At 40.6% G+C, this 12178-nt stretch overlaps 1 protein-coding gene across 2 annotated transcripts in view; it reads right to left on the bottom strand.

The window, feature by feature from the left end:
- The window catches only part of CUNH2orf76 (chromosome unknown C2orf76 homolog), a 33371-nt gene that overhangs the window by 17230 nt on the left and 3963 nt on the right, over nt 1-12178 (bottom strand). The window contains exons 4-6 of one of the 2 annotated variants that reach the window (XM_065750934.1): nt 10654-10691; nt 10448-10529; nt 7039-7672 (exon numbers count right to left, since the gene is read on the bottom strand). In XM_065750934.1, the coding sequence (XP_065607006.1) occupies nt 7596-7672; nt 10448-10529; nt 10654-10691 (197 nt within the window). In that variant the 3' untranslated portion in view covers nt 7039-7595. Of the gene's footprint in view, nt 1-7038; nt 7673-10447; nt 10530-10653; nt 10692-12178 lie in introns of those variants that run through there. The other variant, XM_065750935.1, reaches the window with a different exon arrangement.

Below are 12178 nucleotides of genomic sequence, written 5' to 3'. Positions count from 1 at the left end.
AGGGGATTCAGTGAGGTTAGCTTCAAATTTCTCAATGAATTGTTTTTATACTTAGAAATTCTGTCTCTCTGTGCATATACACACACAGAAACATATATATTATTGCAGAGTATGTAGCTGGAATGTAAATTCTTTATATTTTTATTTTCTGTATTGCCTACAATGTGCCTCTGTGATTTGTAAGGACCAATTGAAGAACTGTAAGGCCAGTTTTACTGGTCTCTCTAGCTACATAAAAGATATTCTGAACAAGTCTATAAAACTGAACTCATTTGGATGTTTTCAGCCCCTCCAACTAAACAGTGCCATTAATTCAATGGCAGAGAGTAAGGGGATTATGTGCAGTGTAATGACCCAGAGATAAAGCACACCAGCAGGTAGGTTCTTGCTATCAAGGTAAGTGAAGATGATCCTTGCTGTGGCCCAACATGCCAAGGCCTGTATTACAGAGCTGCTATGCACACTTAAGTGCATACAGACCTATATTTCATGACATGAGGTATTACACAGCAGGTGCAGCACGGGAACAAAAATAGCTTCATTCAGTAAACTGGAAGCACTGTTGATACAGAGCTTGAGGAAGAGGAAGATCCCAATGAGGTTTATGGGACTGGAAAGAAAAAAAGGAGTTTTAACACTATCATTTTGTTCTCCGTTTCTTAAATCAGTTCCTCACAGAAGTGGGTCGCCAGATCAACCAACTTCTGGATCTGCAGCGTTGCATTTTAATGAGCTAATTTGTAAGTTGATTTTAATGAGTTCATTTAAATTCCTGTGCAGAAGCTTAACCTCTGCAGGTACAGCTCCCTCACTCCTTCTGGTTTATAATGCAAGGCTTTTAACAGTGCAATTGGTTTCTTGCTCTTCAGGGATTAACTTACAAAGTGATATATCAAACTCCAGTTAAATCTTTAGAGGGATGAGGCCGCTTCAGCACCTCTGTGCGATGTATTTCCTCCAGGATCTCCAAGATGGCTGCACCGCTGTGTGAGCTGCCACGAGTAGCAGCAAAAGACTGGTAAATCCCTGAGCTCAAAATGTCCCACACTGAGCCAGTGGGATCTGCAGACTGTGCCTCAGCTTTGAGATTTGTTAGAAGGGGACAATTTTCTTTTACCTGTTTATTACACCTTAATAAGAAGCGTCAGTTTTTCAGAGTTTCTGCACAGGCAGTCAGGCCCACTCCAAAGCTGAGCAGGCAGTACACAGCAGGAAGATGCCATCTGTGACAAGAGACAGCTCTTGCTGGCAGAGCATGCAAAGGAGTTTCTTATTCAAAGCCTAAAAATAACTTGTGTACAGCCAGGCAGAAGGATCACATAATACAAGCCACAGTATTAGAGGAATCTTTCAAAGACTTGAAGTGGAACTATAGCCATTTCCCTAGAAATATAATCTGCTTTAGATTTAGAAACCTCAGCAGTGGGAGATCTACTGCAGCTGCTGTTCAGCTGGTTAGTTATTCTTGTTATCTGTTTCCCGTACCTGATGTTCAATTTGCTAGCTTCAGCTGCTGGTGCTGCATGCCAGCCTGCTGGCTTACAGAGCTATCCACAACCAGAAGGCTGCTTCTATGTAGCTGTCTCAAAAACAGAGATACTATGTGAGATTCGAGGCTGCTTTCTGGAAGGCCAGTTTCCTTCCATGTGGGGACAGGAGAAGCATGGAGAAATTGCCATAATACTGTTAGGATATGAGGCTGCCACTTCTAGACTGCTGATTTGACTCTAAAAGCAACAGATGTGCTCCAGTTGGGTGGATGCCAAATGCATGCACAGAGCCAAAGGTGTGACCTCAAAGTCTGGTCAAAAACAGACTGCTGCCATACCTTCCACTTAAATCATCCCAATCCATGAAAGCAAAGAGGCTTCCCAAACTGCCCTTAAAGATTATGTTTGAAGGTTAGAACAAAGAGAAAATTAACACACTGTGAACATGATTTCTTATGTTGGGCCATTGGGCCTATTGACTCCCTGGAAAGCAGGATTAAACCTTTCCGAGATGTGAAATGAGAGCAGACAGACATGCTCTGCGGTCCTTGCTGCCATTCCTGGTACACAGCACTGTGTCACCTGCCAGAGGGCAGAACTGGACACACAAAGATAAATTCTATTCTTAACCCACACTGTCATACTGAGCTCTTGAATGTGCTCACCACCCACAGAAACTCACACTTCTGGCTCACTTTTGGCCTACCGCAAAGAGATTAACCTATTGCTGGCAGAGAAAGAGAAGTCAGCAAACAAAAATACAATCCGTATCTGATCAGAAATATACCTGCAGGAAGACATGACTTTTATGCTCCATCACCAGCCTGAACACCCACCCACCTCTGCTCTTCAGCCATCTGCCAGGCTTCAAGGGGAGCTCTCAGCGAAGCACAGCCAGGTGCTGTGCAGGAGGAGAAGTGGGAACAACACCTCCCAGGCACCCTGCACCACACACACAGCAGGCACCCTTGCAATCAGGTGGCATTTATGCATGCTTCAATCATTCAAAGCATAATGCTCTGCACAGTGTTTGGGTTTGGGCTCCAAAACTCATCTCCCATCTCAACCCATCACAGCTCAGAAAGCGTGGCACAGTGCAAAGTTCTCTTCATCCCTTGCCCTAAAAGGAATAGTAGGAGCTTAGAGTCAGAAGCGTGGAGGACACATTTGTTGTGTGCTTAAGCTGTGTTGCTGGATTTTTGCTCTGCTTTGCATGTGTGACTGTTCCAGGTGGTTTTCCTTGTGTTTAAAAAAAAAATGGCATATTTAAAGCCTACTTTACAAAACCTCAGCAAATTAACACTGATCTTTTCCAGACAATTCCTCAAATGAATGTTCTGCAAATGCCTCCTCACAGCATGCAAAGATTTAGACACGCTGGAACTGGCTCTGCAAAGGATGCTCTCTAACAAGAGGAATTTAAGCACTGATACCAGTTCAATTTGCCGCTCTTTGATTTTAATATAAAAAGAAACACTTTCCGCAAGGAAAGTCTCAGCTTTCATCATCAGAGCCCTAGCACAGACTTTTGCGGGCTAAACCAATTCACAGATAAGCACTCTTCCTAAATATTCACTATCTCTTGGCTTACACGGGTTCTGGAGAATGAAAGAGCAGGCTGTGCTGACATCTGGTGGCTTTCCCCGCCGTCAGAGATGGTCTATGGCAATAGGTCCCAGTTTTTTATTGAGTTTTGCATCTCTCACACGACCTTTCTCCTGTTTCCTTCTAAGATACAAACCATTATAATAAAAACATTTTTGTTTTCACTGACCAGTGGGCAGTGCAGTCCTGTGCAAGTCCTCTCGTAAAGCAACAAAAGATCCTTTGTTGCGCACAATTGGCTACACCACAGAGGTCTCTTCTTTATTTCAAAGGATATTCCTTCACTAATTTAAAAATGTGTATTCACTTCCACAGATAGCACTTCTATTGCATAGCTCTAAACCACTAACATATTGTAAATAAGCAGAGATGGCAGCACAAATGGGGAAGTGGCAGGGAAAACAAACAAAGCGTGTCTGCTTCTCCAACATCATGGTGGGAAAGTATGTAGCAGGAAAAAAATCAGTGCCTTGTTAATGTGAAGAGTGGCAAAATTATCTGCTGGCCGTATTTGGTTGACTCATTACTCATTTGCAAATCCTTGCCCTGCAGTAGTACTACAAGAAGGAAATCCTGGAAGGAAGATCTGGTGCCAAGTGGTGCCAGTCAGCAAGGCTGAGCTCAGTCCAACAGATTGTTCAATAAGCAGAAGCATGCACTTGCCTTAAGCATTTTTAATGCCTCCAGCCAGCTGCCAGTGCCTCTGAAGCCAAGATCATATCAGCCTTACAAGACCAAGAATGAGTATCAGATGTTCTGTTTTCCCATTCTTGTTCTTTGAACATTCGGGATTTCTTAGCTCCCAAGGACAGAAACCACTAATGTCCTGTCATCACTGTGTCAAGTGATGGACTGTGACCTGCAAGTTCATTTTTAAGTGAACGATCCATGGGGATGTGCTGAATACTCAGAATGAAAGAGAAATATCACAGCTTACAGCTTATCTCAGGATCAACTCTAAGAACATTTTCATCAGATAAAGCAGTTCCCCGACTTTCACAGTGGTGATCTCTGAGGACTCTTCTGTGTCACTGGCAGCATTTCATTCAGCTGTGCCAACAAGTTCTTTGCTCTTGCATCTTCAAGGAGCAACTTGACTACATCCAGACAGAAAACTACACAAAAGCAGCTGCATGCAGGAAGTACAATATATGTCAGAAAAAAAAATAAAGAATTTCTGCATTCAGTTCTAAAAAAATAATTGAAATGCGTAATGATTTAAAAATACTATTTTCATATCCTTAGTGGTATAAAAAGTGGCACTATTTTAGTGTATATATAAGCCACAAGAGCTGTATATTCAAGATTTTCTGTGTTTGCTCACTTACAGTTACCTCTTCTTCCTGCTCATTACAATTCCTTTCCCAATTTCCTCTCTTCCCTTTTAGCAGCTATTCATCCATGCCTCCTAACCTAAACTCCAGACTCTGAAGTGGTCTTGGTTCTCTAAGAAGCATTGTAGTTCCCCAACTTCTAGTTTGGCCACTTTCCCCTGTTACACTTCTATAACCAAGGAGAAGATGCCTCTTAGTTCAGCATCCACCCTGGATACTGCTCTTTTTGTTAATAAAAAGGATGGTGAAATGGTCCAAGGACATCATAACGTAAGATCAGTCCTTATTAACGCCCCAATGTCTAAGAATAACAGTAAAGTTATGCAATCTATCCCACTATACATCGTGGAGCAGTCACCTGTAATCAACAGTAATCATGAACTAATGCTGTTTAAGGCCTCTGCCAGGTTAACAAAGCATGGTATCAACTGTGTGGGTGGTTTCCTTTAATATAGAGAGGATTTCATAACAACACAGGCAACAGTCTTTGGTAATTTAGCCAGTGTTCCCAGATTTCATTCAGTGTACAGTCCCTTGGAATCAACCCATTTTGATACAAGGACAAAAACTGCTATACCATATCCCACCCAAAGTATTGAACAGAATCCATCTTAAAAAGCTCTCTGTTATGATCTATGGTTTTGTGGTGGCTTGAGGACACTTTGGTTTTGTTTGTTTGTTTTGTAAGAAGTATTATTTTAAAAAGTAGAAGCTCACTTCAGGGAGAATCCAGTTTACAAGATGGTCATTGAGGACATTGCAAAAGGCTCTTTTGTGCTGCTGCAGAAAGGAGTGCATGAAGTGCCACTGCCAGAGAGTACAGAGTACAAAGCACTGCTTTAACTCTTCCCTTGGAAAGAGAAACTCCGGAGTGACAGACACAATTATTTGTCTGCACTAAAGCATTTACAGTTTTCTTGCTGATGTTGTAGAATTGCTCCTTCACTACAACACACTCAGTGTCACACTGAACTCCTCTAACTGTACTCGCTGTAACTATAGAAAGGACACTGACATTTGGTAATTTTCAAACATCAATGCCTTAAAGAGAAGGGATCACAAAACCAATTCAATTCTGTCCGAAAGGGTTGGAGACCAAATTAAAATTCCCACAACAGAAGCAGAGCAGTGGCAATCTTTGCTCAAAGAGCCTGAGGATGCTGAAAGTCATCACTGTCCAAGACACCGCTCCCTTCAGTATGCCATCTACTTCCCACACAGCTACAATCAGTACTGTAGATCTGGCAGAACAAAACTCATCTGGAGACTGGGGACCAGCAAGAGAAAGGAGGTCTGGACTGAAAGATGAGAGACATGTTAAACTTTCTCCATAAATTCATTAGAGCACACACATCAACGTTTCAGTGCCAAGAGTGATATAGGTCTGCTTACAAGACATAGATACAATCTCCTTTTTAATAGTAGACAATATGGCAGACCTCTTTCACAAGAGAATAACTCTATCTGAAGCAATAAGTTAATGGCCTGAACCAGTGATTGAGCACCTGGTGGGAATGCAGGGGCAACCCAGGGGAGCTCAGGTGCACATAATGCTCCTGAGTGACCAGAAGGGGTGGATCCTGGCTCCATCCCTTCTCAAACCTCATTTAAGGGTTGGTAGGGTGCAGGCAAGGGCTTCTAGTTTGGAGATCCATGCCTACCTGAGGACTATACAGGCCTTCTGAAGGTAAGCAGTTTTTTTCTCTTATTCTCTGTGGCTATTTCTGTCAAGTCTGAGTGGATCCTTACTTGCTGTGGTCTGGGATCTTGTTGCTTTGCTGTCTTGTTGCACTTTCTATTGCTTTACATTAAGTAATAGCAGCTACCTGAAAGGTCTCCAGTCTGATCTACAGAGTTGTCAGGAAAGATGAAGAAAATGAGGTGGGAACAATGCATTGGCCCTACATCTAAAGCAAAAAGAACTTTTATTTAGAAGCTTTGGAACTCATACATCTGCTTTTGCTATTATGTCAATAAAAAAATAACAATCAAAGCTCTAGGAAACTGTAAGCTTACTTCTCTGGAGAGTCTCTAGTGGAAATGGTGTTGTCAGCTCTGACCCAGAACTGAAGATAGACGCATGGGCCTAAAGCAATTGCATAAGGTCTCATTTGACTTAGCAGAGCAAAGGCAGAGAGCCAGAATCTCTTCTATCTCAGTGAAGCGAGGCTTAAAGATACAGTCCCATCCTGGCAAACCCCTTGAAAGCAGTTTTGTAACTGTCTCTCTAAACCAGATGCAAGACTGTTTGTTCTTAATTTAGCCATTCTTAATTTGGTTAATTCTAGGAAAGTCTGGAATTACCAAGAACTAACAGATAGCAACAGAGCATTTGGTACTTGGAAAGCAGGAAAGAATCAATCCCACTCTTTCAGACATCTGTTGTGCAGGCTGGGCTTTTCCATGCAAAAATTCAATCATTTGGGTTTTATTTTTAAAACTGAGACCCTGCTCCTTGAGACTACTTGGAACAATGACCGACTGCTATTTCTATAGTGAAGCCCTGGCAGAACTCAGGTTGCTACCTCGGATGAGAAGGTATCCTCATGAAGCAATGTAGTAACAAGTAAGCTGATCCTGGAACACAAAAGACCTCTGCACAGTCTGTTTCAGCATGCTAAAGAGGGCTGGGAGAAAGTATAAAAGAAAGCTTTCACCAGCAGAGAGCCCAAAATGCTTGCCTGCCTGCACCACTCAAACAAAAGAGCCCAAACAAAGTGAATGGAGTAAATCTGTTACTTGAAACACAGAGATTCTCCTGTCAAGCTCTCTAAAACAGTCACAAAAAGATTCCATTTTCATTAGAAGTTACTGCTAAGAGGGGGTTTTACTGTGTGGTGTATAATCTCAATATGGAGCTGACATTATACTGCAGGATCATACCAAGAATGTGTGCCACAGGTCAGAGCATTTGCACAGCCTCCATTGTGAAAGACAAGCAAAGGGAAAAGAAATATGAAAGGGGGAAAAAAAAGCAATGCACGTCCCCCAGTCTTTCCTCTCTCAGTCTCAGCATATTGGCAGAAATTAATTTCTATAGGAAGGGAATTGCACTGTTTGCAAAGCAATCCTCAAGGATTTATTGATCTTTTAAAGAAAAAGTCATTAAGCAGGGCAAGGAGGATTTACAACAAGTATGGGAAAACAAAACAGTCTCTTGGGATCTTCACCAGGCCGAAACAGGATTAGCTTTGTAGTTCCTGTAATCTTCCTCACAGAAGAATGCTAATTCGGTCTCATTTGCTAGAACAAATAAAAAATTAAAGATTTAACACACCAGTCAATGAGCCACCACCAACAAGCAGCTGTTTGGAACCTCAGAAGACAATCGGTGACTTCCTGGTCAAAGACAATTATAAATCACCAAGCACTTTCCTCCTTCCAGTACTAAATGTGCAGCTTCACTCTTCTATAAGAATGCAAAGCTGAATACACAGAAGTACATAAACAAGATTCTCAAGTTTTGTTTAATGTAGACTACAGAATTATCTGTGTTGCATTCAGCAAATTAAGTGATTGCATTTCTAATGCCTTCACGTGCCAGGAAAATAATGAAGTGTAACTTACTCTTTTTTGTGTATCTGTCTTTTAGGGAAGAAAAAGAAACTATTTTCTTCTATGAAATTAGCCTGTAGGTGTAATAATCTAATACTTAGAGGATCAGTAGAATATTTTACAGATCACTTTACATTCTCCCTCATGACCCATCAAAATGTGTGTCTGAAGAAGTTAATTTTTTGCCCTGCTGATGATTAATTCATGAGGCTTCAACAATATGCAAAGTGAAAGACACAAATTGGCTTCTCCAGCAATACCTTCAAATACCTCTAATTATTCACAGGGGATATGGCAGTGCTAAAGGACCCACAAAGGTTCAGAGCAGTCACAATTCTTTCAACTCAGTAGGTCAAGGACTTCCTCTTCTAAAACAGTAAGTCAGCAGCATTACTAATTCAGAACAGAGACAAATCTGATGGAAAGCCTTCACAATTATTAAATGTGGATTTCTAAGGTGCTGAGCCAATAAGTTCTATGCTCGTTTTATAAATTAAACCTGGAGTTAATGAAGACTGCTTGCCTTTAAAAAAGAAAAAGCAGAGGGGTTTTAGAATTTCGACTAGAAAATAGACAAGACTGTTTGCAATGAATACTCAATGCCTTATTTGCATACTCCACTCTAAAAAAAAAAACCAAACATGCAAGCTTTAACTTTGCTGACTAAATCATTGTTGTAATAACCACGACCACAGAGGCTTTTCTAAGGATACTTATCTAATGTCCTCATAACTTCTAACTCTTCTAGTCAACCCTTTAAAGTGCCAAGAATGATCTATTGCAAGTCTCCACCAAGTTTTCTAACAACCTGTTTTATTCTAGAAGATCTTAATCCAAACCAGGTAAGGGAAAAAACATAATATGTCAATAGGAGGGTTCAAGTCTTACTGATATCAATGTACAAAATGACAACTAATGGTGCATGCATTATGCTTCACTTTCCTGGTTCCCTATCTTCCACTTCTCATGGCAGGATTGCTTTGAGATTTCACTACAAAGACCCCATGCCCAATTTAGCTAATTTTCTGGTCAAGGTATGCTGCAACATATCAAAATTGTATAGTGGCCAAAATTGTTTCCTTCTCTTTGTAAGCCACCCAACTCTTTGTACACAGGCACAGAGCAGTCAGCTCAGTACAGTATTTACTTTGATGTTTTGATGCTTGTTTTGAGATCACATTGAACTGTTTCACTGTTGTAGCTACAACTCTAGTTACAAAGATGCATGCAAGTATTTGTCAATGTCTTTTTGAATGTGGACAGCTCTGGATAATGCCAGCTCTAATGTAACATCTAGTGCTGTCATCAGTCCCTTTCCTGAGCTGTACTGCCTCTTACATCTTAGGTAGATAAGAATCATGCTTAAATGAAGCTTCTGCTTTGCTAGATTACTAATCTTCAAGGCTTGAGTGCCAGTAATCCTCCTTCCTGAGGAACTATTTTTCTCCCTCATGAAAATTTCTGGTTTAGTTTAAGAAAAGATGGCAACACTTGGGAAAGGTATGCTGAGGGAGGTGTAGAGAAAAACATTAGAGAGACCCCCCCCATATGACATAAAAAACAGTAAATGGCCAAATGGCAGAAGTTCCATTCCTTGAAACCTTTAAGACCATATGAGACAAAAGAGCCAAGAGACCCATGAGAGGAAAAAAATATATTTCTGGGAAGCAATCAGAGGGCTTCTGGAGGAGGAGGGAGCTTTCTTTGACACCTCTGCACTTAGAGTGCAGGGAGTTAAGCACCACAGCTAGGCAAATCACAATCGAAAGAGCAAGTGTCCATATGAAGGTGGAATGCAACTGCATTCCCTGAAGTGCCCTGCTGACACAAAGTCATTCAGCCACATTTATGAGAAGCCCAAAGGACATCCAGGGACCATCAATTTCATCATGACAGACATTTCTTTACATTATTACCAAATGACATGCCCTATATGCAATCCCCTGTCAAAATGTGAGAAATCAGGTCAAGCTTCAACTTCATGCTATGTTCAGCACATTCCCTAAATGACATTACTTGAGCTTTCCTAAGCAATCTGACTATGAAGAGCTGTATGTTGCACATAAAATAAATCTAATCTTATTTCATTATTCCATATTGGTTCCACTACTTACATAACTAACCAAAACATCAGTTTAAATGTTACTGATAAGACTAAGCAGACACGGTACTAATAACCTATCTGCCAATCATTTAAAATTACTCTCTGCAGAATTATAAGCATACCTTCTAAAATCACAATTTGCATTCTGAACATTTGGAGTGCAGATACCTGCTGCCCTCAGTTCAGTGATTTGAATGTATATTATCCTGCCTTCTTCACAGAATAATTATCAAGTAGTGTAAAGAGCACCAGGAATACCATTTACTTTTCAGCAGGCTATCCAAACATAATCAGCCAGTTATCAGTTTAATGACAACCACAATGAACACCACCTTCAGTCAATATAAGTGTTCTCATACCTACTCCAGCTGCTTTCAGTGTACTGCCTTCTTTCAAAATCAGTTGGTCATCGTCTTCCAAACTCACTACTAGATCACCAGTCTAAAATTAGAGAACCAGAACACAAAGATAAGAATTTACTGTCTGTTCCAGTCTTGTTCTACAGTGCAGAGGTCTGACTGCATTAAAGCAGGTAAAAGGGGAAGAAAGCAGCTAATAGCCGTACCTTAGATTTGTGAGCTTGGTGAATAATCTTCATTGTATCTGAAAGAAAACAGGTTTTCTTAAAATAGGGCTTAATATGCAGGCAACCCTGAAAATTATACTTAGGGAAGAAAAAAGTAACAAAAGGGTATGATTGAAAAAATTCTTTATTATTAACAATTGTACGTATTCAGTTTGGAAGAGGAAACCTTTTGATTTCCTGATCCTGCAGCCAGCCTTAAACCAGTCATTCCAGAAGTAAGTCACCACAACTTATTGGGCTTCTGTCTACTGCCTGAATTACAATAACTAAGTAGCCATCCCAACTGCCAGCAAAATATACATATGTCAAATAAAATGCCAGTTAGGGTGTTCTAACTGAACAGGTTTTACGTTTAATTGGGGCAGGACAAACAGCATTAATATGCTGGCAGCTACCACAGCTAAGTGGGTAGGAAGCAAGTGATGAAGACACAGTAACCTGACCACTTTGAATCATTCCTCAAAGTCTTTCTTCCCATGAAGAAAGCATCCATGGTAGACGGTGCGTTGAGCAAGTTCTTTCTCCATTAAAATGCACAACTTCTCCTTCCTTTCTACACCCTATTTTATTTACCTGTGATACTTCTGTGCAGTGTTGCATTAAAGCATTGCAAAAAGACTAGGTAATCACAGCAAAAACATTCAGTTTTTATGAAACCATTCTACCACAGCAAATATAATCCTCTGAGTTTTAAGCTTCTAGATCTACTTTGGCACATTTCAACTGCTCTTGGCACAGTCGTTCTCTGAATTGTCTGTATTTTGTCGTTCTATTGTCTGTATTTTACTTACATCTTTGTGTTCTCATTTGAGCTATTAAATGCTTTCTCTAACTGTCACATAGATGAAACTGCAGTCTCTTCCTAGCTACATTCTCTCAATTGCTTTTGCTGTTTCATCACAATTTAGTTTCACTCGTGTTCCCAGATTTTTTATCTTTTCTGGTAATGGATCCTTCATGGCAATCGAAATGAAGCGGCCTTCTGTCTCTGAAATATCAACCATACTGTTCCATATTTATGGGGGGAAAAAGTGGAGAAGCTGTGTATGAGACAAGATGGCACTTAGGCCAGTGTTGTCAGTGAAAAGGAGATAACAGCAGGGTAAGAAGCTGAGAAGATGGCCTAGAACTTTTCTCTAAATACAAGAAAAATGTGTACCAAAATACAAAGAGGAAATCTGAAAGTCATAAGCAGAGATAAAAGTTAGAGTACCAAACTGTAAGGAAAAAGGCGATGATGGAATATATGAGATCAAGAGAATGAAAAGCTGCTAGATTCTGGAGAGGTGAAAGCCAAAGCAGTTAAGATGAGAAACAATCAGGTCTAACTGAGACTTCTGGCACTACCAAACAAAGTAGAAAAAAAATGCAATTCCTACTAGTACTATTCATGCAAAAGTCTTACTGCTCTTTCATCACCAAAATACAACAGAGATAGGAGAGCACACAAGGGATGCCAAAATTACAAACCTAGAGGGAAAATTGACAGCCTACAAGGAAGGTG

Source organism: Cyrtonyx montezumae, unplaced genomic scaffold, assembly GCF_038088225.1.
Source record: "Cyrtonyx montezumae isolate F1298 unplaced genomic scaffold, pur_monq_1.0 scaffold_7, whole genome shotgun sequence".
In the NCBI taxonomy this organism is placed as follows: Eukaryota; Metazoa; Chordata; class Aves; order Galliformes; family Odontophoridae; genus Cyrtonyx; species Cyrtonyx montezumae.
Note: the sequence above shows the minus strand (reverse complement) of the source record. Positions and strands in the feature narration are given on the sequence as shown.